This window comes from Elgaria multicarinata, chromosome 10 (assembly GCF_023053635.1).
Source record: "Elgaria multicarinata webbii isolate HBS135686 ecotype San Diego chromosome 10, rElgMul1.1.pri, whole genome shotgun sequence".
Lineage (NCBI taxonomy): Eukaryota > Metazoa > Chordata > Lepidosauria > Squamata > Anguidae > Elgaria > Elgaria multicarinata.
The window spans coordinates 6,426,649-6,449,061 of NC_086180.1; the positions used below are offsets into that span (position 1 = coordinate 6,426,649).

Here is a 22,413-nt window from a genome sequence, read left to right on the forward strand (position 1 = left end):
CTTTATACATATCTATGGTGCATCCCACTTATGAATGCTGGCCAGGCCACCTAGAAAAATATTATTGTAGAGTTATGGAAAAAGTGCAGAAAAGAGCAACCAAAAGGATCAAGGGGCTGGAGCATCTCCCCTCTCAGAGAAAAGTTGCAACATCTGGGACTGTTTAGCTTAGAAGAAAGGTGAATACGCGGAGACATGATAGAGGTTTACAAAACTATGCATATTGTGGAGAAAGTGGACAGGGAGAGAGGCTTTCTGCTCTCCTAATTCTAGAAATTGGGAACATCCAATGAACCTGAATGGTGGTAGATGGAGGACAGATAAAAGGAAGGACTTCCTCACGCGGTGCATAATCAAACTATGGAATTCGCTACCAGAAGATGTTGTGAAGACCACCAATTTGGAAGGCTTTAAAAGGAGATTGGACAGATTCGTGGAGGAGAAGGCTTTTAGTGGCTACTAGCCCTGATGGCTATGTGCTACCTCCAGTATCGGAGGCAGTAAGCCTATGTACACCAGTTGGTGGGGAACATGTGCAGGAGCATGTTCAGAAGAGGGCAACCAGGATGATCAGGGGTCTGGAAACAAAGCCCTGTGAAGAGAGACTGAAAGAACTGGGCATGTTTAGCCTGGAGAAGAGAAGATTGAGGGGAGACATGATAGCACTCTTCAAAGACTTGAAAGGTTGTCACACAGAGGAGGGCCAGGATCTCTTCTCGATCCTCCCAGAGTGCAGGATATGGAATATAAGGGCTCAAGTTAAAGGAAGCCAGATTCCAGCTGGACATCAGGAAAAACTTCCTTACTGTTAGAGCAGTACGACAATGGAACCAGTTACCTAGGGAGGTTGTGGGCTTTCCCACACTAGAGGCCTTCAAGAGGCAGCTGGACAACCATCTGTCAGGGATGCTTTAGGGTGGATTCCTGCATTGAGCAGGGGGTTGGACTTGATGGCCTTGTAGGCCCCTTCCAACTCTGCTATTCTATGATTCTATGAGAGTGCTGTTGCACTCATGTTCTGCTTGTGGGTTTCCCATTGGAGCCTCTGGTTGAACACATGTGAACGGAATGCTGCACTAGATGGACCTTCGTGTGATCCAGCAGGGCTCTTCTGATGTTCTTATGAAGCAGCAGGCACCTGTGTGTTCTAGATCAAGAGCAGTGGATGGCAAGTTATTGCTGCTTTTTGTATTGCAATAAAATGATCTTGGGAACAACTTGTAGGTGGAAGCAGTAGGAGGAACAATTTAATTCCTAGTCTATTGAAGTCGATAATTTCATCTATAAATGAGACATTTATCTCAGGAAAGAGGCTGTTTCATAAATGTCTGGAACAGATTCTGGCATACATACTTGCAATACTTTCTCGAGGCTTCCCTTTATTTATGGCCCTTGCATCCTGCTCTTCCTTTGGGAAGCTCAGAGCAGCTTACACGGGGCTCCAGGCAGTCTCTCATCTGTACGCTGCAGCTAAGCTGAGGCTTGGTTTACTTCGATAATACAAGAGTGATGTCACTTTGCTAGGTGAGTTTTAGACAGATGGCTGGGTTGTCCTATGGATAGAATTATAGCTTCCAAATCACATGAGGTACTGGTTCCTCTCTATTCGGCCCTGGTTAGGCCTCATCTAGAGTATTGCGTCCAGTTCTGGGCTCCACAATTCAAGAAGGACGCAGACAAGCTGGAGCGTGTTCAGAGGAGGGCAACCAGGATGATCAGGGGTCTGGAAACAAAGCCCTATGAAGAGAGGCTGAAAGAACTGGGCATGTTTAGCCTGGAGAAGAGAAGATTGAGGGGAGACATGATAGCATTCTTCAAATACTTAAAAGGCTGTCACACAGAAGAGGGCCAGGATCTCTTCTCGATCTTCCCAGAGTGCAGGACACAGAATAAAGGGCTCAAGTTAAAGGAAGCCAGATTCCAGCTGGAGATTAGAAAAAACTTCCTGACTGTTAGAGCAGTACGACAATGGAATCAGTTACCTAGGGAGGTTGTGGCCTCTCCCACACTAGAGGCCTTCAAGAGGCAGCTGGACAACCATCTGTCAGGGATGCTTTAGGGTGGATTCCTGCACTGAGCAGGGGGTTGGACTTGATGGCCTTGTAGGCCCCTTCCCACTCTGCTATTCTATGATTCTATGATTCTATGGCTGTTCCTCTTCATGTTGGCCTCAGGTACACATGCACAAGGTTTAAGAATAAAAAACAGTAGGGCTAATATACATCAACTAGCCGTGAGGAACTTGTGGTCCTCCACATTTTGTGAAATGCAATTCCCATCAGCCTTAATCAGCATTGTCAATAGTGAGGAATGATGGGGACTGCAATGCAACAACACCTGGAGGCAGGAAAGCTACCTTTATTTATTTATTTATTTATTTATTTATTACATTTTTATACCGCCCCAAAGCCAAATCTCTCTGAGCGGTTCATAAAAATTAAAACCATGAAAAGCAGAATAAAATAACCAACAGTCCAAACACACAAATACAAAATACAATATAAAAAGCACAACCAGGATAAAACCGCACAGCAGAAATTGATATAGTTTAAAATACGGAATTAAAACAGCAAAGTTTAAATTTAAGTTAATAGGTGTTAAAATAGTGAGAAAATAAAAAGGTCTTCAGCTGGCAAAGGAAGGAGTACAGTGTAGGCACCAGGCGAACCTCTCTGGGGAGCTCGTTCCACAGCCGGGTGCCACAGCGGAGAAGGCCCTCCTCCTGGTAGCCACCTGCCTCACTTCCTTTGGCAGGGGCTCATGGAGAAGGACCCCTGTGGATAATCTTAAGGTCCGGGCAGGTACATATGGGAGGAGGCGTTCCTTCAGATAGCCTGGCCCCAAGCCATTTAGGGCTTTAAATGTTAATACAAGCACTTTGAATCGGGCCCGGACTTGGACTGGCAGCCAATGAAGTTGTAAAAGGACTGGCGTGATGTGGTCTCGCTGGCCAGTCCCTGTTAGTAAACGGCTTGCCATATAAGCATTAGTGTTTATTAGCAGAACATCTATATACACTAAAACAGAGTAGTTTCTGGCTGCTGGCAATCTTTGTGATTATGCTCTAGAACAGCCTTTCCCAACCTTATGCCCTCCAAATGTTTTGGACTACAACTCCCAGCATTCCTGACCATTGGCCATGCTGAATAGGGCTGATGGGAACTGAATTCCAAAACGTCTGGAGAGAGCATCCAGGTGGGAAAATCTGAGTTCAGCTTTATATTCTGCTGCTACATTGGTGTTGGGCACACCATTCTTTGCATCAAGCTGTTGCTAATGTTCAGTCCTTGGTGATGGTTTTTGTTTCTTCAAGGGTTTATAAAAATGACCCTGAGGGCTGGCACTCAACGGCAGCAGCCCAAACACGTTTCCTCCCCCAGCCCAGAATATTAATAGTTGCATCTTGAGTTCTAGGAATAATGGGACCTTTCCGCTTACTACTTTAGGCTATTTGCGGCTTTGTTAATCTCCCAAACGGTTTCCTGTATACAGCTAGATGTTGCAAACTGTACACAGCAAAATTGTGTTTCTTTTCGTCTACTGAGCTGGTCTGCCTTTGCAAACAAAAGGGTAGCTATTTGTTCGTCGTTGTCCTTACCCACCCCACCCAAAAACCCTGTGTAGTACTTTAGGCCTGTTTCTAACTCTTAGAATGATTTTGTAATTCTATAAACTGGCATCTATAGATGATCAGGAGTCTGGAAACAAAGCCCTATGAAGAGAGACTGAAAGAACTGGGCATGTTTAGCCTGGAGAAGAGAAGATTGAGGGGAGACATGAGAGCACTCTTCAAAGACTTAAAAGGTTGTCACACAGAGGAGGGCCAGGATCTCTTCTCGATCCTCCCAGAGTGCAGGACACGGAATAACGGGCTCAAGTTAAAGGAAGCCAGATTCCAGCTGGACATCAGGAAAAACTTCCTGATTGTTAGAGCAGTACGACAATGGAACCAGTTACCTAGGGAGGTGGTGGGCTCTCCCACACTAGAGGCCTTCAAGAGGCAGCTGGACAACCATCTGTCAGGGATGCTTTAGGGTGGATTCCTGCATTGAGCAGGGGGTTGGACTCGATGGCCTTGTAGGCCCCTTCCAACTCTGCTATTCTATGACGGACAGACAAACAGACAGACACATGCTTAGGGTGCAATCCTATGCATGGTCAGACAGGAAAAAGTTTTACAACTTCTAGCTGGCTGGAGTATGCTAGGAGTTGAAGGACTTTTTCCATGTCTAAACATGCATAAGACTGCACCCTTAATTTGATTTTAAAATCAAACCTAAAAGATGGAGGAGCAATTTATGTAGTAGTGTGAAGGACAGAACAAGGATGGGAAACTCTAATGCTGGAATCTTTCCTAACTGATTTTGCATGTATTCCATTAAAGGTTTAATATCATGCCAGATTGTGGATTCTAGGCAGCTTATGAAGTCCATAAAATTCCTAAAAATGAGAAACAGTCATTCAAAACATTAGAAATGATTGACCTGATTTGCACAAAGCAGTAACTCAGAGTATGAATTAAGCATGGGGTTGTCATTAAATCATGGGTTCTTGTTGAATCGTGGGTTGTCATTACATGCAAACTGTGCTTTATGGTCGAACTATGGGTTGTTAACAATGAGCAACTCAGAGTTTCCTCCCCAAGACAATATCATGGGTTCTCTTCCCGTTCATGCAAAATGAACAGCGACCATAAATGCAAACATAAATTGAGAGACAAGTGAGTTTATGTTCAGAAAATCTTAGTGAGCTCAAACATCGCTTGCTCACCCATCCCTAACTACAACTCCCATCATCCCTGGGCATGCTGGCTGACAGGAGTTGCGATCTGACAGATCTGGAAGGGGCAAGCTGATCTTGGCACATTCCCATTTTGCCTGAATTGCTGCCGTTGTCTCCGGACGTGACAGCTCTTTAGCTATTTTTCTTTCTCTTTCTTAACGAGCTGGAATGAGGAAGTAGTACCCTCTTGAAACTTGCCTATGTATTAAATCAGTTTCTCAGGGCTAGTTTCTGGATGGATGGTGTAGACCAATTACGGCCAAAGAGCATAAAAGCAAATTATTTTCCCAAGTGTGGGCCAGTCATAAGCGTAGGCGCTTGCTTGCGCTATGCAGCGTCGAGATCACAGGTGGGGTGTGTGTGGCTTCCACTGATGTGTACTATTGCCCCTTCCCTGTGACAGGCTGCTCTTAGATTTGTCACTTCCTTGTCTCATTTTCTTCCCAGAGGGGTGTTATGTCACGTAATTAGTGCCTGCGCTTTTTCAGAGTTCTGCAAGCTCTAGGATTGGCAGGCGCTGCAAATGAAAGAACGAGCCGGCATTTCATAGAATCATAGAATAGCAGAGTTGGAAGGGGACTATAAGGCCATCGAGTCCAACCCCCTGCTCAATGCAGGAATCCACCTCAAAGCATCTGTCCAGCTGCCTCTTGAATGCCTCTAGTGTGGGAGAGCCCACCACCTCCCATGGGGTTGTCATTAAATCATGGGTTTTTGTCGGTGGAAACAGATGTTTTCTGTTTCCACCAAAGCTACAGCTGCTTACGAGGCACAAGTGCCCTTTAGGAGTCACGCTGGGCCTCCCACTGTTTGTTGAATTGGTGGATCCCTGGAGTGTCACATGCACTTGTTGCTGTAATGGACCTCTTTGGGCAAAGGGACTGTACCTGAGGTCTAAAAAGCCCCAAGTAAGTCCCTGTCACCTAGGAAAGGCTGCATACCCTCTGCTGATCACTGTAGAGGCAAGTGGGCTGGATGGACTGTTGATGTGATTTAAGGTTAATGCTTGCACTCATTTATCCCCACCACTCCAGTGCATAAGACTGTGCAGGCATAGGTGGCTAATATACCTACTGCCTATCCACCTTTTGGATACCTTCTCTGGTAGCCTTCTCTGCTGAAGACCACAAGATGCTGGAGCCTCTGTGGTCTCCAAGCTGCCTCCCCGCTTTTTGGGAGTGGAATTGGATGGTGCAATCTGTAGGTTTTTTGCTGTCCAGCCTGTTGAGCTTATTTGGGAGGTGGATGTCAGGGAATCAAGAGTTTGTATCCAAGCCTTGTTGTTGTTTATTCGTTCAGTCACTTCCGACTCTTCGTGACTTCATGGACCAGCCCACGCCAGAGCTTTCTGTCGGCCGTTGCCATCCCTAGCTCCCCCAAGGTCAAGTCTGTCACCTCCAGAATATCATCCCTCCATCTTGCCCTTGGTCGGCCACTCTTCCTTTTGCCTTCCACTTTCCCTAGCCTCAGCATCTTCTCCAGGGTGTCCTGTCTTCTCATTATGTGGCCAAAGTACTTCAGTTTTGCCTTTAATACCATTCCCTCAAGTGAGCAGTCTGGCCTAACATACCTTAAATCGGGGGCACCAAACCTTTTTCATTCTGAGGGCTGAATTCAATTTCAGAGAAGCTCTTGGGAGGCCTTTTCAGCAGTGGGTGTGGTGGGCCAAAGGCAAAGGGCGCAGGGCACAAAAGACGAGCCTGTTTGCCCTTCCAAACTTTTAGAATTGGGATGGGGGGGGGGGAGACACAAAAGCCAGGAAAGCACCAAATGATCAGCAAGTGGGGAAAGGGTCTAGATCAGTGGGTGACCCTGGGGAAAGGGTCTAGATCAGTCCAGGTGGGTTGCAGCAAAGCTGTTGCCGCCATGTTGGACATGGAGAAAATTGTGAAAGTGGGTCCCATGTTGAAGGTTGGGAAGTCCAAGTGGGTCTCAGGTCAAGACCAGTAGAAGACCACTGGTCTAGATGGACTCATAGTCTGATTCAGCAAGGCTCTTACGTTCTTATGTTCTAAAAGGAATGGGCTAGGGGTAGATGGCATGGCCACCTGCAGAGCCCCGATCGTCTGGATCTGGCCCCCAGGTGGGCCTGAAGTTCAACACCTCTGCCTTAAATGTCATGGAAGGCAACCCATCAGTGGGTACCATAGGGCAATGCTTCACTTGCAGAATTTCCCAGGCTCAGTCCCTAGGACCTCCAGTGGCAGGGATGTCAGGTACCCAGGCTGAGAGCCCAGCCTGACTAGACAGTACTGAGCTAAATGGACAAATGACCTAACCGCCTACATGCTGCCCCCAGCATCAGAAGCCGTGTGCCTCTGAGGACCAGTTGCTGGGAAACAGCAGCAGGAGAGGTCTGTTGCCATGTTGACCTGCTCGTGGTCTTCCGCATGGCATCTGGTTGGCCACGCTGAGACGTCGGATGCATGGACCGGGCCGGCCCTCGGTCTGATCCAACTCTTATTATGCTCTTAGTGCAAGACGGTGTTTCATAAATTCGTAACGATTTTTAAATTTCTGAGGCAGCATTTATCTCCCTCAGGAAATTCTTGTTTTTCAGCATGTTAAAGCAGGAGGCTCCAGCCTCGAGTGACTTCACCCTCCGGCCCACGCATCTGTCCGTTGAGGATAATCTAAAAGAATACCAGAAGACAATCCAACCTATAAATCATGAGCTGGCTTATGCAGTCACTCATCACTGGTGTGCAGATGCAAATTGAATGCTTTTAATTTTTGTTTTGTTTTAAAGCTGTCTGCATGAGTGTGCGTGTGTGTGTGTATGTGTGTGTAGAGTGAAGGTGTCTCCTCTCTGAGAGATAGAATCGCTGGAAGGAATAGCAGCTATTGAGTCAGTGAAATCCCGCAAGTGCTCTGTTTATTTTCTCAAATTTAGCTTCCTTGCCTAAGAGCATTTTCCTTTACTTAAGAAGAAATGTTATCTGGCGATGCTGCAGAGCCTTGTTCAGCTGTTTCACGGGTAATCTTTGTCCAAGGAAGAGGAAATCCTTCATTCTGATCCCGTGCCCTGCGTTTGTTTATATTCAGGAAAAGCAGGCAGATTCGGGTTCAGCTGCTCCAAATTATTTCTCCTTCCTGCCTCCTGCCAGCTCCAGGCCAGACTGTGGAATACTCGCCGTATGCATGAGTCCACAAGCCAAAGGGTTTCGTTCTTTCTCAGGCATCCATCTTCCAATCAGGATCCCAAAGAAATCTACATTGTGCCTTCGCACGGGTCCGCTTCTGATGTCTTTTTGTCTCTCCGGGGGGTGGGGAATTAAATGAAAATTGGCTCGTGTCTCGGGAAATGAATGCCAGCGCTTGTAGCGAGACACGAAAGCTGCTTTTGAGGTGTTTGCTGTTACGGTTTTTTTTCCTTTGTAAATTTCATCATGCCTGTAGCTAAGCCTCCTCCTGCCACATGTCAACCCCTGGAGGCTTGCTACCGGGGCGACAAGCTGTGCCAGATTTAGTGTTCATCAGGTTTCCCCACAGGGACTTGATATTCTTTCCCAACCTCAAACCTCTCCCAACCTGTTTGTATATTTGTAAATCGTGCTGGTGCTTTCTTTTAAGATTTGCAATAGATGCAAACTCGGTATTTGAAAGAAAGAGCACCGGTGTGGTGTGGTGGGTTTTGCATTGGACAAACCAATCTTTTACAAGCAAGGTTTTCAATTAGAACTGTTGTTCCAGTTTAGATTTTCAGGGCATGTGCCTAGTCAACAGCGGCTACGTTAATTAGGGATGCCAGTGAATTTTGTAATTCGGCCATTCACAGTGCCTGTCTTTGTAGCAAGCCTGGATGTGTTAGGAATTTGCTGTTGTGTTCAAAATTTATTGCGAGCTTCAGTGCATGCGCAGTAAGGCCTTGAGTTCATGATAGCACTTTTCAAGGACTTGAAAGGTTGTCACACAGAGGAGGGCCAGGATCTCTTCTCGATCCTCCAAGAGTGCAGGGCACGGAATAACAGGCTGAAGTTACGGGAAGCCAGATTCTGGCTAGACATCAGGAAAAACTTCCTGTCTGTTAGAGCAGTACGACAATGGAACCAGTTACCTAGGGAGGTTGTGGGCTCTCCCACACAAGAGGCAGCTGGGCAACCATCTGTCAGGGATGCTGTAGGGTGGATTCCTGCATTGAGCAGGGGGTTGGACTCGATGGCCTTGTAGGCCCCTTCCAACTCTACTATTCTATGATTCTATGAAATACTTAAAAGGTTGTCACACAGAGGAGGGCCAGGATCTCTTCTCGATCCTCCCAGAGTGCAGGACACAGAATAACAGGCTCAAGTGACAGGAAGCCAGATTCTAGCTGGACATCAGGAAAAACTTCCTGACTGTTAGAGCAGTACGACAATGGAACCAGTTACCAAGGGAGGTTGTGGGCTCTCCCACACTAGAGGCCTTCAAGAGGCAGCTGGACAACCATCTGTCAGGGATGCTTTAGGGTGTATTCCTGCATTGAGCAGGGGGTTGGACTCAATGGCCTTGTAGGCCCCTTCCAACTCTACTATTCTATACACAGATCCCCTCCCCTGAATTTTCGCTTATCCCACCACTTAGACACCCCCAAACTAGACTTGAAGCAGCCTCATTTGCTGCTTCCTTTGTTGTCATCACTTCCGCAGATTTGCTCCCGAGGAGGAGGACTCTGCAGGTCCTTTTCCATTGGTGATGGCGAGTGAACATCCCATGACATCATCACACAGGTAGGCCATGTGAAAACAGCCAATCAGAAAGCATCCATAGAACATGGTGACACATGATGTCAGGCTGCGCTACGCGATTCCAAAATGCAGCTCCCAAGATGCACCTTGATATTGCTGATATATATGGAACAAGAGTTTGTATTAAAGGAGAACTCTTGACCGAGCTCACATGGACGTGTTTAATTTACTTGGGGTGACTTTGCCCATGATTAGTGCTAATTGCAATTAAATAGCCCTTAAAAAAAAACACAACTTCACATACATTATCTTGGTAATCTGCAGCCATTTGACTAGCCCCCAAATCTGTAGCTTTTCTGAAGAAAAAGCAAAGGCTGAAGAAGACAATGCACTCCTTAGGGTGCTTCCAGATGGACAAATTGGGGACAGCAACAAGCAGGAGCAGCCAGCCGGCCTCTGCTTCCTGTGCAGAAGGTTGCAGGTTCAATCTCAGGTGCCTCTTAAAAAGGATGAGGTGATGGGAAAGAGCTAGGATGCATGAGACATTTCATTCCCAATAGTGCAGGTATGATGCGTAGATAAGAACGGCCTACCACCTTCCCTCGGTAATTGGACCATGCTTGCTGGAAATGATGGGAGCTCCTTTGAAGGGAACAGATTGGGAAAGCGTGATTACATTAATTCATTAGTTGCATTTCTGTATCGCCTGATAGCCGAAGCTCTCTGCATATATGTATAGCAGGGCCATTACATAATTTTAAGATCTGAACTATGTGTGTGTGTGTTTGGGGTGTTCTTTAGGTGATGTGTATTATTTTACTTCCTTCAGTATGTAAGTGTGGTAAACCAGACTTCTTGCATTTGGCGGCCCCTCCTATTCATTCTACTAGGTGGGACCCTGCACTTATTTATTTATTTATTTATTTATTTATTTATTTATTTATTTATATAGCACCATCAATGTACATGGTGCTGTACAGAGTAAAACAGTAAATAGCAAGACCCTGCCACATAGGCTTACATTCTAATAAAATCATAATAAAACAATAAGGAGGGGAAGAGAATGTAAACAGGCACAGGGTAGGGTAAACAGGCACTGGGTAGGGTAAAACTAACAGTATAAAGTCAGAACAAAATCAAGATTTAAAAGCTTTAGGAAAAAGAAAAGTTTTTAGCTGAGCTTTAAAAGGTGCGGTTGAACGTGTAGTTCTCAAATGTTCTGGAAGAGCGTTCCAGGCATAAGGGGCAGCAGAAGAAAATGGACGAAGCCGAGCAAGGGAAGTAGAGACCCTTGAGCAGGCGAGAAACATGGCATCAGAGGAGCGAAGAGCACGAGCGGGGCAATAGTGTGAGATGAGAGAGGAGAGATAGGAAGGAGCTAGACCGTGAAAAGCTTTGTAGGTCAACAGGAGAAGTTTATATTGGATTCTGAAGTGAATTGGAAGCCAATGAAGAGATTTCAGCAGTGGAGTAACATGGTCAGAGCGGCGAGCCAAGAAGATGATCTTAGCAGCAGAGTGGTGAACAGAAACCAATGGACTGATGTGAGAAGAAGGAAGGCCAGTGAGAAGAAGGTTGCAGTAGTCCAACCGAGAAATAACCAATGCATGAACAAGTCTTGGCAGAAGAGACAGACAAAAATGATCGAATCCTGGCAATATTATACAGGAAAAAATGACAGGATTTAGCTACTGCCTCAATATGAGGAATAAAGGGTAGGACTTTGCCCCAAAGTCCTACCCTGGCAGCACCATTCTGCGTGCAGCGTAGCTCCAAACTAATCCAGATGCTTCTTAAGTGCCTCTCCCTGTGGGATTACAAGGGTTCCCTGCATAGTCAAATCTATTGGGTGCCAATGCAAATTTTCCATGTTTGAAACAGCATTGAATTGAAGCTGTTGCCAAGCTGATGATGTCTGTGTTTTGTCTTCTAACACAAAATGCTCCTCGAGTGCAAAGCCTTTCCTTCCTAGAGATGAATGTCCACCAGTCTTCTGTGTGGGAGAAAGCAAAGGGACACACTCTGAGAATCGATGGCTCCCTGCTCCTGGTGACACCCCGCCCCAAAGCCACTGGGAATCAAGGCTACTCTTTCCTGCATAGCCCCATTCTTGGTTCTGTTTCTTGGTTCTCACTGGAGCGTGACAGAATGTTGGGGAAACCAGCATTATAATAGAATAATTACAGGTGGACCTCCACAACAAAATGTTGCAGTGTATCTCTTCCCTATTATGAGCGCTCCTGTTCACGGCTTCAGCCAGCCTGGAAAAAAAGAGCCTCGAAGCTAGGGTTGCCATATTCTGAATCCACAAAACCAGGACAATTTTTGGGGGGTGGGTGGGTAGGATTTATTTTAAAGAACCGAGCAATATGTAAAGGTCTAGGGAAAGAAAGAAAGCTATCTAAGCTTTAGTTATCTAACACTGCAATCCTATGTGTGTCTACTCAGAAACAAATCCTATTAAGTTAAATGGGACTTATTCCCAGGGAAGTATGCATAGGATTGCAGCCTAAAGTACTTAAGCACCTGCAAATAAATAATAGGCAAAGAACAGTTTAAGCAAACAAACAGAAAAAAATGACACTAAATTACATTTCTCCACTAGTTCTCAAAAGCTAGAGGAGGCTTCAGTATGGAGGCTTACACTCCACTGAGCAGGCTCAAGGCACCATTTTGGAGGTTGGAATTTCTCCGGCCGGCTGGAACAGGAATTGGGGATTCTTGACTGATTGGCCGGGACATTTTGGAAATGCTTGGAAACCGTGACATTCCGGGTTTCCGGGGAAAATGGCAACCCTACTTGAAGCACTGATTGGGGATAACAGAGAACACCCTTTTCTTTCCCACCTGTCTGAATGTTTTCTCCATTGTATTCTACAGTGTTAAAGAGGTTGGGGGAAGCTGCTCTGGGTAGGGGGAGAGTTTAGCACGGGGAGGAGCATTTTTAACCTTGGCATACGTCCCCCCTGATCCTCGTGCTCACCTCTTGGGAACAGGCTTCCCCAAACTGAACATGAGAAGAGCTCTACTGGATCAGACCAAGGGTCTATCTCATCCAGCATTCTGTTCACACAGTGGCCGACCAGCTGCCCATGGGAAACCCACGATAAATCAAAAGGTAGCGGAAACAAAGATGGCTTCCTCTCCTTGCGCCTCAGTGTGTTCTCTCTCCAGCCAACCTGTTCTATTTTCTATACCTGCAACATGTTGTAGGTCCTGAAAACACACAGGGCCGTTTTATTTATTTTCTGGGGTTTAAAATGTCTTTTAATTTACAAGCTTAGATACTTCTCTGTGCCTGAGAAGTCTCCCAAGTATTTACCGGGCCCCTGTCTTATTTTGGGGTGCCCCCGTTTGACAGACACACCGCCGCCAGAGTTTACAGTTACAGGGAATAACGCCATTGTTCTTCCTGGGGCTTTTTAGGTGCTTCACAGGTGCGTCCCTTTTATTAAAACAATGGAGTTGAGTGCGCGTCCGTCCCTACGGGATTTTCATACTGCTGTTTGGGGTTTGTTTTTAGGCATTATTGGCAACAACAAAGCCATAGGCAAATATATCACCACCATGATCTTTCTCTACTTCGCCTGCCTCCTGCCATCCATCGCTTTTGGTTCCTTAAATGACGAAAACACAGACGGGGTCATTGGTGAGTCTGTCCTCCTTCCCTCCTCCCAGCCCCCCACCCCACCCCAATTAAACTCATTGCTGGGTTCGGACGACACGATAAGCAACGGGTGATTAATTAGGCGATTGTCCGTTGCGCTACACGTCGCGTCTGGCGGGCAACACACAACGGACACACAACTCCCGGTGTGCTATTTTGTCGATTTAACCAACGGAGGAAAACAATGGGCTGCTCTGTTGGCTATCCGGAGACCCGTTGCTTAACACGTTGTGTGGCGGGTTCTGTTGTCAAATTTAACGCGTTGAGTGCACTATTTCGGGAGCACATGGAGTCTTCTACAGCTGGCAGAACTTGCAATGGCTGTTGGGATAGAGCTGGGAAGACTGAGGGAGGAGGGAGGGAGGGCTGGAATGTCACTCAACTGCTGCGGGGAGCTTCAGCCACGCAACGGCGGTGGGGCATCATGTCGTCTGGGGAGTCCTGCGCAATAGCGCATGGTCGGTTGATCATTCCGCCCTACGTTGCCTAAAGTGTTGTCCGAACTCAGTCAATGACTTGCTAGTCACCCTTGTGGCAAGCCTGCTGTGAATGAACATCAAGAGAAACAAGTGAGGCGGGCTGAGCGCACGCCTTAATGGGAGAAGCCATCTTGAGTGTGATTTCTTTTTCCCTCCCAAGTGAAACTATTGTTTAGATTTAACTAGCGGAGAAGTTTTTCACAAGACCCTTTCGGGTATGATGCTCGCCCGGCTTTGATCCCGCAAGACTCCCGTCTCAGTGCGGTGCTTTATAATACATAATCCAGGTGAGGCAGGTTATGAGGGTGTAACATCCACCATGCCAGCTTGGAAAGATATTGCATCTACGCTAAAAGCCTAAAGGGTAGCCTTGCCCAAGCTCGTGCTCTGTAGATGCCTTGGGCTACATCTCCCATCATTCCTAGCCAGCATGGGCAATGGGAGTTGCAGTCCAGCACATCTGGAGGCACCAGGTTGGAAAAGCTAACAGTTACATACCAATATATCTATCGTGGCTTCTTGCCCCAGTGAATCCTGCGAATTGTAATTTAGTGAGGATGTTGAAAAGCCTCCATTGGACATGTCTAACCTCCAAGCCCTTCTCCACAAAACTGGTTCCCTGAGAAGAAGGCATGACTCTTAGGGCCGGTCTAAGTTTGTGGCGCATTAAACAATCGCTCCTGCACATCAGTTGCATAAATGCCACTTTTCCCTCTGCCGGTTCTGTGCCTTTGGTCTCTCAAAAGGCCCTAGTCACAGCACCCCCATAGGGAGGTACCCTTCCTGGGACTGGCTGCCCTCTGCCCCACTGGCCTCAGAGGGGTCTCGCCTCACCTCTATGCCCGCTCAGGCAATGCTTAGAGCCAGGGAAGTTAAAAAAATGGGCCTGCCTCATTTAGCCTCTTCAGCTCCATTTCTTTCGCCTGCCCTCCAGCTGGCATTCTTAAATGAGATGTTGAGCTCTCTGTGCATGCCCCGAGGAGCTTTCCAGACTCTCAGTGTCTAGACCTGACCTTCCCTGGGCCTTTCTAGATGTATAAGCCTGGCCTGGTTTGTGCACCCAACCCCAGCCTCCTCTCTGTTGCTGACGGGGCTGCTGCACTCTGGAATCCCTTGCAAACAGAGTTCCTGGTGCAGTGGTGCATGCCGCACGCTTGCAACTTGTCTGTCACACCTTCCCAAGCCACGCTGAGCTCTGCGTAAAGGCTTTGGCGCTGGAGGCAGAGAGTGAAACATAACAAATGGTTCCTCATGTTGGTGGGGGCACCTGTGGTCCAGGGCTTGCTTCTCACTGAAGTGATCGACCTGGATTCGGACCGATTTGAATGCTGCTCCCTAGAAAACTGTCATGTCACAAAGACGGGCTCTAGACTAACTTTCTCCGTCACACGCTAGTTCTCTGATATGGCTGAATGTCCAGTCCTATGAGGGGGCCCCACCTGCACTCTTGTGGTGGGTGGCCAGATACAGGCCAACCACCACAGTTACAGCTAGGCCTCATTATTAATTAATTAATTAATTAATTAATTATTGAACTCTGAAGTAGTACAAGCTAGACACAGGATGACCACAGTTAAAACTAGGCCTCGTTGTTGTTGTCTGAAGTAGCACAAGCCAGACACAGGCAGATCACCTCAGTTAAAACTAGGCCTCATTACAATTAATTATTGCATTCTGAAGTGGTACAAGCTAGACACAGGATGACCACAGTTAAAACTTGGCATCATCATCATCATCATCATTATTATTATTATTATTATTATTATTATTATTATTATCTGAAGTGGTACAAGCCAGACACAGGCCAATCTCCTCAGTTAAAACTCGGCATTATTATTATTATTGTTATTGTTATTGTTGTTATTATTATTATTAAATTAATTATTACATTCTGAAGTGGTACAAGCTACACACAGGATGACCACAGTTAAAACTAGGCATTATTATTATTATTATTATTATTATTATTATTATTATTATTATCTGAAGTGGTACAAGCCAGACACAGGCCGAGCATCATTATTATTATTATTATTATTATTATTATTATTATTATTATATTAATTATTGCACTCTGAAGTGGTACAAGCTACACACAGGCCGATCACCACAGATAAAACTAGGCCGTAGTAGTAGTAGTAGTAGTAGTAGTAGTATCCAAAGTGGTACAAGCCAGACACAGGCTGATCTCCTCAGTTAAAACTAGGCATTGTTGTTGTTGTTGTTATTAATTAATTAATTAATTAATTAAATTAATTATTGCAGTCTGAAGTGGTACAAGCTACACACAGGATGACCACAGTTAAAGCTAGGTAGTAGTAGTTAGTATCCGAAGTGGTACAAGCCAGACAAAGGCCGATCACCACAGTTAAAACTAGGCCATTATTATTATTATTATTATTATTATTATTATTATTATTATTATTATTATTATCCCCAGCCAGAATGGTACACCGTTTTGTCACCATGTTCTGAGCTGGGAAGAATTCTAAAAGCCATCAGCAGGCACCCTTTCTCCTCACTGCAGATCTCTTGATAAGAGCACTGCAAGCGACTTCTGCATGCGAAGCATTCTTTGTTCTGGGGGTGGGAGACGGCAGCCCTGGCCCAAACTAGTGGAAATTATATTCAGCCAGCCTTGTGGGTTCTGAGATTAAAGCACTCTTTGTCACAGTCATATGGGCAGGAAATCTGCTTTAAAAAGAAAAAAAACCCCCAAAGCGTGAGGAATCCAAACATGAAGTGTTGTACGTAGTTGGGAGGTTCTTTTTGAGGTCCTTTTAAGTTATATACTGGCACCACTGAGGCAGCGGTTTGAAGAGGAAGTAGGGTGATTTTGTAGACTTCTCCTCTCACGTCAAAAGATGCATGCGTTGAGTAGTTCGGCCCTGAATTCAAGGTGTGGCGTAACAGCCTGCATTCCCACAGAATACCCAGCCTTGCACATAGTTAATGAGGGGAGGGGATGTGCTGTCACTGTGCGTGGTGGATTGCACCCCTATTCTAATCCATGGTTGAATCACTTCATGCAAGTTCACTTCAGCAGTAACCTCATTTTTAAGATTTCATCTTCCCCCCCCCCTTCCCTTCTCCACAATTTTGTTTCCAGATGTGCAGAAAACCATAGTTGGCCAGTGCATTGGTGGTCTTCTTTATGCGCTCTTCTCGGGCCAGCCTCTTGTTGTGCTCTTAACGACGGCTCCTTTGGCACTGTACATCAATGGTGAGTGGATCCCACCAGCTTGCTTCCGTATGTGTGATTTGGGGTTTCCGGACCTCAAAAAGTTGCGCCTCCCGTGCACGTACTCACATGCTCTGATCCCTGACACCACCAGCCCTAATGCTCACTTTGGCTCTCTTTTTCTCCCCTCCTCCTGCTCAACTTTGCACTTCCAGGCTTAGGCTCATATCACGCTCAATTCTGCCCCCCGTTCTCCTCTGCCCCATATATCGCCTTGTTTCCAAGGGGAGCAGGAGAGGAAAACAACACCAGGGATGTACCGGAATTTCGTTTCTGCTCACAAAACCTTTGAACAAGTCCCGTTCGTGAACCCAAACATGAATGTGCACACGTTTTTGAATCAAGTGCCTTTTAGCAGCTTCGCCTCTTCTGGACAAGGATCGCTTAGCCACAATGGTACAGGCGTTAGTAACCTCAAGACTAGATTACAGCAATGTCCTCTATGTGGGGCTGCCCTTAAGGCTGTTCCAGAAGCTGGAGCTAGTGCAGAACGCAGCAGCTCGGCTGTTGACGGGAGCTGTCCCCTTTCCAGCCTGGTAACACCTCTGTTGAAGGAACTGCACTGCCTGCCTGTTGGTACCAGGCCAGGTTTAAGGTTTTGGTAATCGTGTACAAAGCCATAAACAGCTTGGGACCAGGATACCTGAGAGAGCGCCTTCTCCCCTACCAACCTGCCTCGTCACTGAGGTCATTAGAAGGCACACCTGGTGGTTCCACATGGACCTATAGCCCAATTGGAGTCTACCAGGAGAAGAGCCTTCAGTGCGGTGGCCCCCTTTCTGTGGAACTCCCTGCCCCTGGAGGTCAGGCAAGCACCAACACTGCGTTCTTTCCAGTGCCTCCTGAAAACAGACCCCACAATTAAGGTGTTCCTGCAGTGTTCAACATTGGGAGTGCAGGCTGAGGGTCATATATTTGAATGCTCCTTGAAGGGGGAAAAATCCCCTCCCTGCCTACATGTGGAAAACTAGCATTTCAGATGAAGGGTTCTAAGCTAGCATTCTCCCTGGTGTGCAAATTTTCTCCACGCAGAAAACAGGATGTGAGAACGGTTAGCAGCAGGGCAGGATGCTAACACTTAAGAACATAAGAAGAGCCCTCACGGTGGATCAGACCAAGGGTCCATCTAGTCCAGCACTCTGTTCGCACAGTGGCCAACCAGCTGTCAACCAGGGACCAACAAAGCAGGACATGGTGCAACAGCACCCTCCCACCCATGTTCCCCAGCAACAGGTGCACACAAGATTACTGCCTCGGATACTGGAGGTAGCACACAACCATCAGGGTTAGTAGACATGGATAGCCTTCTCCTTCAGGAATTCGTCTAACCCCCTTTTAAAGCCCTCCAAATTGGTGGCCATCACCACATCTTGTGGCAGTGAGTTCCATAGTTTAACTATGCGCTGTGTGAAGAAGTATGAACCAAACACTTCATAGTTTGGTTCACACTTCTAATTCACTGCTGGTTGAACAATCTGGTTCCTTTGAGACTCAGCTCTCATGAGCATCTTTGATGTCTTCAGAAGGTTTCCCCTCATCAATTTCATTGTTTGGTTGTTTGTTACATTTATATACCATCTTTTCTTCCAAGGAGCCCAAGGTGGTGTACATGATCCTCCTCCTCCGCTCCATTTTATCCTCACAACAATCCTGTGAGGTAGCTTAGGCTGAGAGTGACTGGCCCAAAGTCATCCAGTGAGCTTCATGACTCTTACCACTGCACCACACTGCCTTCACTGGCTATTTGAATTCGCTATCATGGAGATCTGGCATTCATAAGAACATAAGAAGTGCCATGCTGGATCAGACCAAGGGCAGCTTCCAGTGTTCCTAACTGCTTGCAGAATCTGCCTGCAAAAACTTGTTCTCCAGGGAGGGCTAGGAAAAAATTCTGCCTGAAACCCTGGACAGCCATTGCTGCCAGTCAGTGTCAACAGTACTGGCATAGACGGACCAAGGGTCTGACGCAGTATAAAGCAGTTTCCAATATTCCTATGATGGTGGGAGTTATTATGCAAAACATAAGAACATAAAAAGTGCCATGCTGGGTCAGACCAAGGGTCCATCTAGTCCAGCACTATGTTCACACAGTGGCCAACCAGCCATCGGCCAGGGATGAACAAGCAGGACATGGTGCAACAGCACCCTCCCACCCATGTTCCCCAGCAACTGGTGCACACAGGCTTATTGCCTCGAATACTGGAGATAGCACACAACCATCAGGGCTAGTAGCCATTGATAGCCTTTGCCTCCAGGAATTTATCCAACCCGCTTTTAAAGCCATCCAGATTGGTGGCCACCACTACATCTTGTGGTAGTGAGTTTCATAATTTAACTATGCGCTGTGTGAAGTAGTCCTTCCTTTTATTTGTCCTGGATCTCCCACCAATCAGTTTCATGGGATGACCCCATTGGGTTCTAGTATTTTGAGAGAGGGAGAAAAATCTATCCACATTCTCCACACCATACATCGTTTTGTCCACCTCTGTCATGTCTCCCCTTAGCCTCCTCTTCTCCAAGCTAAACAATCTCAGTTGATGTAAACTTCCCTCATAGGGGAGATGCTCCAGCCCCTCCATCATTTTAGTTGCCCTTTTCTGCACTTTTTCCAGCTCTATAATATCCTTTTTTTAGGTGTGGTGACTAGAATTGTACACTGTATTCTAAGTGTGGTCCTATGCAGGAGCCCACTGTAGAGGAGCCAGGCAGATTTCAAGAGATCTCGATAGTGGCAACCCAGTTATGGGAACCCAGTTATGGGAACCTATCCCCATAGAAGCTCCTTTGGCTCCTACTCTGTTGTCTTTTAATGGCATTTGCTGCCGCATATTCCGCCTGCCTTCAGCTCTTGTCTAATTCTTTATTCTTTGACTTTGATCTTGAGCTTGTCTTATGTATCACTTTTTATTGTATTGTCTTACTGATGGAGTTGTTGTATTTTATTTTATTTTTTTAAAAAAACTTGTTTTGTTTTGATCCTGTAATTGTAGGGAGGCCTATAAATATTGTTAATAAATAAATAGACTACCTTTTTCTTTTCTTTTCTTTTCTTTACTAGCACACTGAGGTCCACCGACGTGAGCCAGGTGGAAAATTGTAGCTCCTATCGGCCTTTCAACGCCAGCACCACTTGGAACTTTCCATGGTGCTGATCTTTTCCTGTCTTGTTTCTCTTAGACACCTGAACTAACCTGACCTGACTCCTATTAAAAGATCCGACCATAGTAGTACCTTGCCATACAGGCACCATTGCAGAGAATTCTTAGAACTCAGAGCCTGAAATGGTATAGGACAGTGGTCTTCAACTGGTCCAGACCCAAGACCCACCTCGGATTCCCAACTAGCAACATGGGACCCACTTTCATAATTTAAAATTGCCCAACATGGCGGCAACAGATTTGCTGCAACCCATCTGGACTGATCTCGCGACCCACTTTGGGGTCAGAACCCACCAGTTGAAAACCACCAGTATAGGAGATTAGGTTTGCGGTTGTCTTTTAGGCAGGCATTGAAATCATTTCTGTTCTATCAAGTGATTCTATTAGGGAGGTGATTCTATTTGGGAGGTGGTGGGCTCTCCCACACTAGAGGCCTTTAAGAGGCAGCTGGACAGCCATCTGTCAGGGATGCTTTAGGGTGGATTCTTGCATTGAGCAGGGGGTTGGACTCGATGGCCTTGTAGGCCCCTTCCAACTCTGCAATTCTATGATTCTAAGTTTTTAGTGTACGGTATATTTATTTTGTCTGTTGTTGAAATTCCTTTTTTAAAAATCAGTTTTACCTCACCTTGTTTTTAATGTTATCTGGAAGTGTCTGTGCATGCATGTTAATTTTACAGATTTTAGTGACTGTAAACTGCCTTGGGGGGACCCTTTTTAAGGTGCCACATTATGTTTTTGTAAACAAATAGTGCAAAACTTCCCAGAGATCTACCAGTGGAACCCAACCCATCCTTGATGTAGTGGATATAGTATTCCTCTTGGAACAGGGAGATCTGGAATGAAATCCCAGCTCAGCCATTATTATTATTATTATTATTATTATTATTATTATTATTATTTATTTATTTATTTATATAGCACCATCAATGTACATGGTGCTGTACAGAGTAAAACAGTAAATAGCAAGACTCTGCCGCATAGGCTTACATGAAGTTTACTGGCTGACCATGGGCCTGTCCAGCCAACTTCCCCCACAAAGCTACTGTGAGGATAAAATGAGCATAACCCCATGAATGTCAGCCTGCATGACTTGGAGGGAAGCGTGGTGTGAAAATGTAGTAAACAACCATTTTCCTGATGTGGCAGATGCCAGATATGCCCCATAAGAAATGCCTTGGAAATGAAACCAGTGACTGTTAACATTAGTGTTAGTTTCATATTTGTTTCTAGAAGGTTGTCTCTGGGAGTTATTAGGCAGAAGCAAAACCATACACGTGTGTGTGTGTGTGTGTGTGTGTGTGGTATTTCTCAAAGAGAGTGAGAAAGAATCTGGATAAAAAGATTCTCCCTCCCATAATACTAGAACCTGAGGTCATCCCATGGAGAAGATTGGTAGGAGATTCAGGACAGATCAAGGGAAGGACTACTTCATGCAGCACATAGTTGAACTCTGGAACTCACTACCACAAGAAGTGGGGATGGCCACCTATTTGGGTGGCTTTAAAAGGGGGTTGGATAAATTCCTGGAGGAGAAGAATATCCATGGCTACTAGTCCTGATGGCTATGTGCTACCTCCAGTATCAGAGGCAGTAAGCCTATATACACCAGTTGCTGAGGAACATGGGTGAGAGTGTTCTGTTGCTCTGTGTCCTGCTTGTAGGTCCCTGGTTGACACCTGATTGGCCATTGCTTGGACAGAGTGCTGGACTAGATGGACCCTTGGTCTGAGCCGCCATGGCTCTTCTTATGTTCTTAGTGTCAGTGTGGTGTAGTGGTTGGCGTTGGACTCAGGTGTTCCAAGTTCTATTCCTCAACTCAGCCATGAAGCTCAATGGCTAACTGTGGGCTAGTCACAGACTGTCGGCTTAACCTACTTCACTGGGTTCTTGTATGCCACCTTGGGGTCCTTGCAAGAGGATATAAATGTAATAATAAATACGTTATTTTTATTTATTTATTATATTTCTATACTGCCCATTAAACCAAAGTCTCTGGGCGGTTTACAAGACAAATTAGTAAGCTACACACGTTTACATCTGAACCAAAGTGGGACCCGCAATAAAACGTTGGCAGCGTGGGATTCCCCTGTTACGTATGCCAGCCAGGTCCTCTTCTGGGATAATCCATTCCATTCCACCTTGTGTATCCCACCTCCCCAACCCCGGAAATAGTCAGCACTGTGGATGCTCCATCTTCATTGCCCGCCCCACCTAGGATATTTTGCCTAAGATTTTTTATATATATATATATATATATATATATATATATATATATATATATATATATTTCTGTAATCCTTGGTGTTCCTCCAAGATTGCTGTTGCCTCCCTCTTCTGTGTAGATGGTGATCTTTTGACTAAATAAGAACCGGCACTCAAAAGAATTGAAAAATGGCTATTACAGTATTTATATACA

General features: G+C 45.9%; 1 protein-coding gene across 1 annotated transcript in view; it reads left to right on the top strand.

Moving 5' to 3' along the window:
- The window catches only part of SLC4A11 (solute carrier family 4 member 11), a 138,724-nt gene that overhangs the window by 84,353 nt on the left and 31,958 nt on the right, over positions 1-22,413 (top strand). The window contains exons 9-10 of the mRNA XM_063136068.1: positions 12,973-13,098; positions 16,705-16,818. Of these exons, the coding sequence (XP_062992138.1) occupies positions 12,973-13,098; positions 16,705-16,818 (240 nt within the window). The remainder of the gene's footprint in view (positions 1-12,972; positions 13,099-16,704; positions 16,819-22,413) is intronic.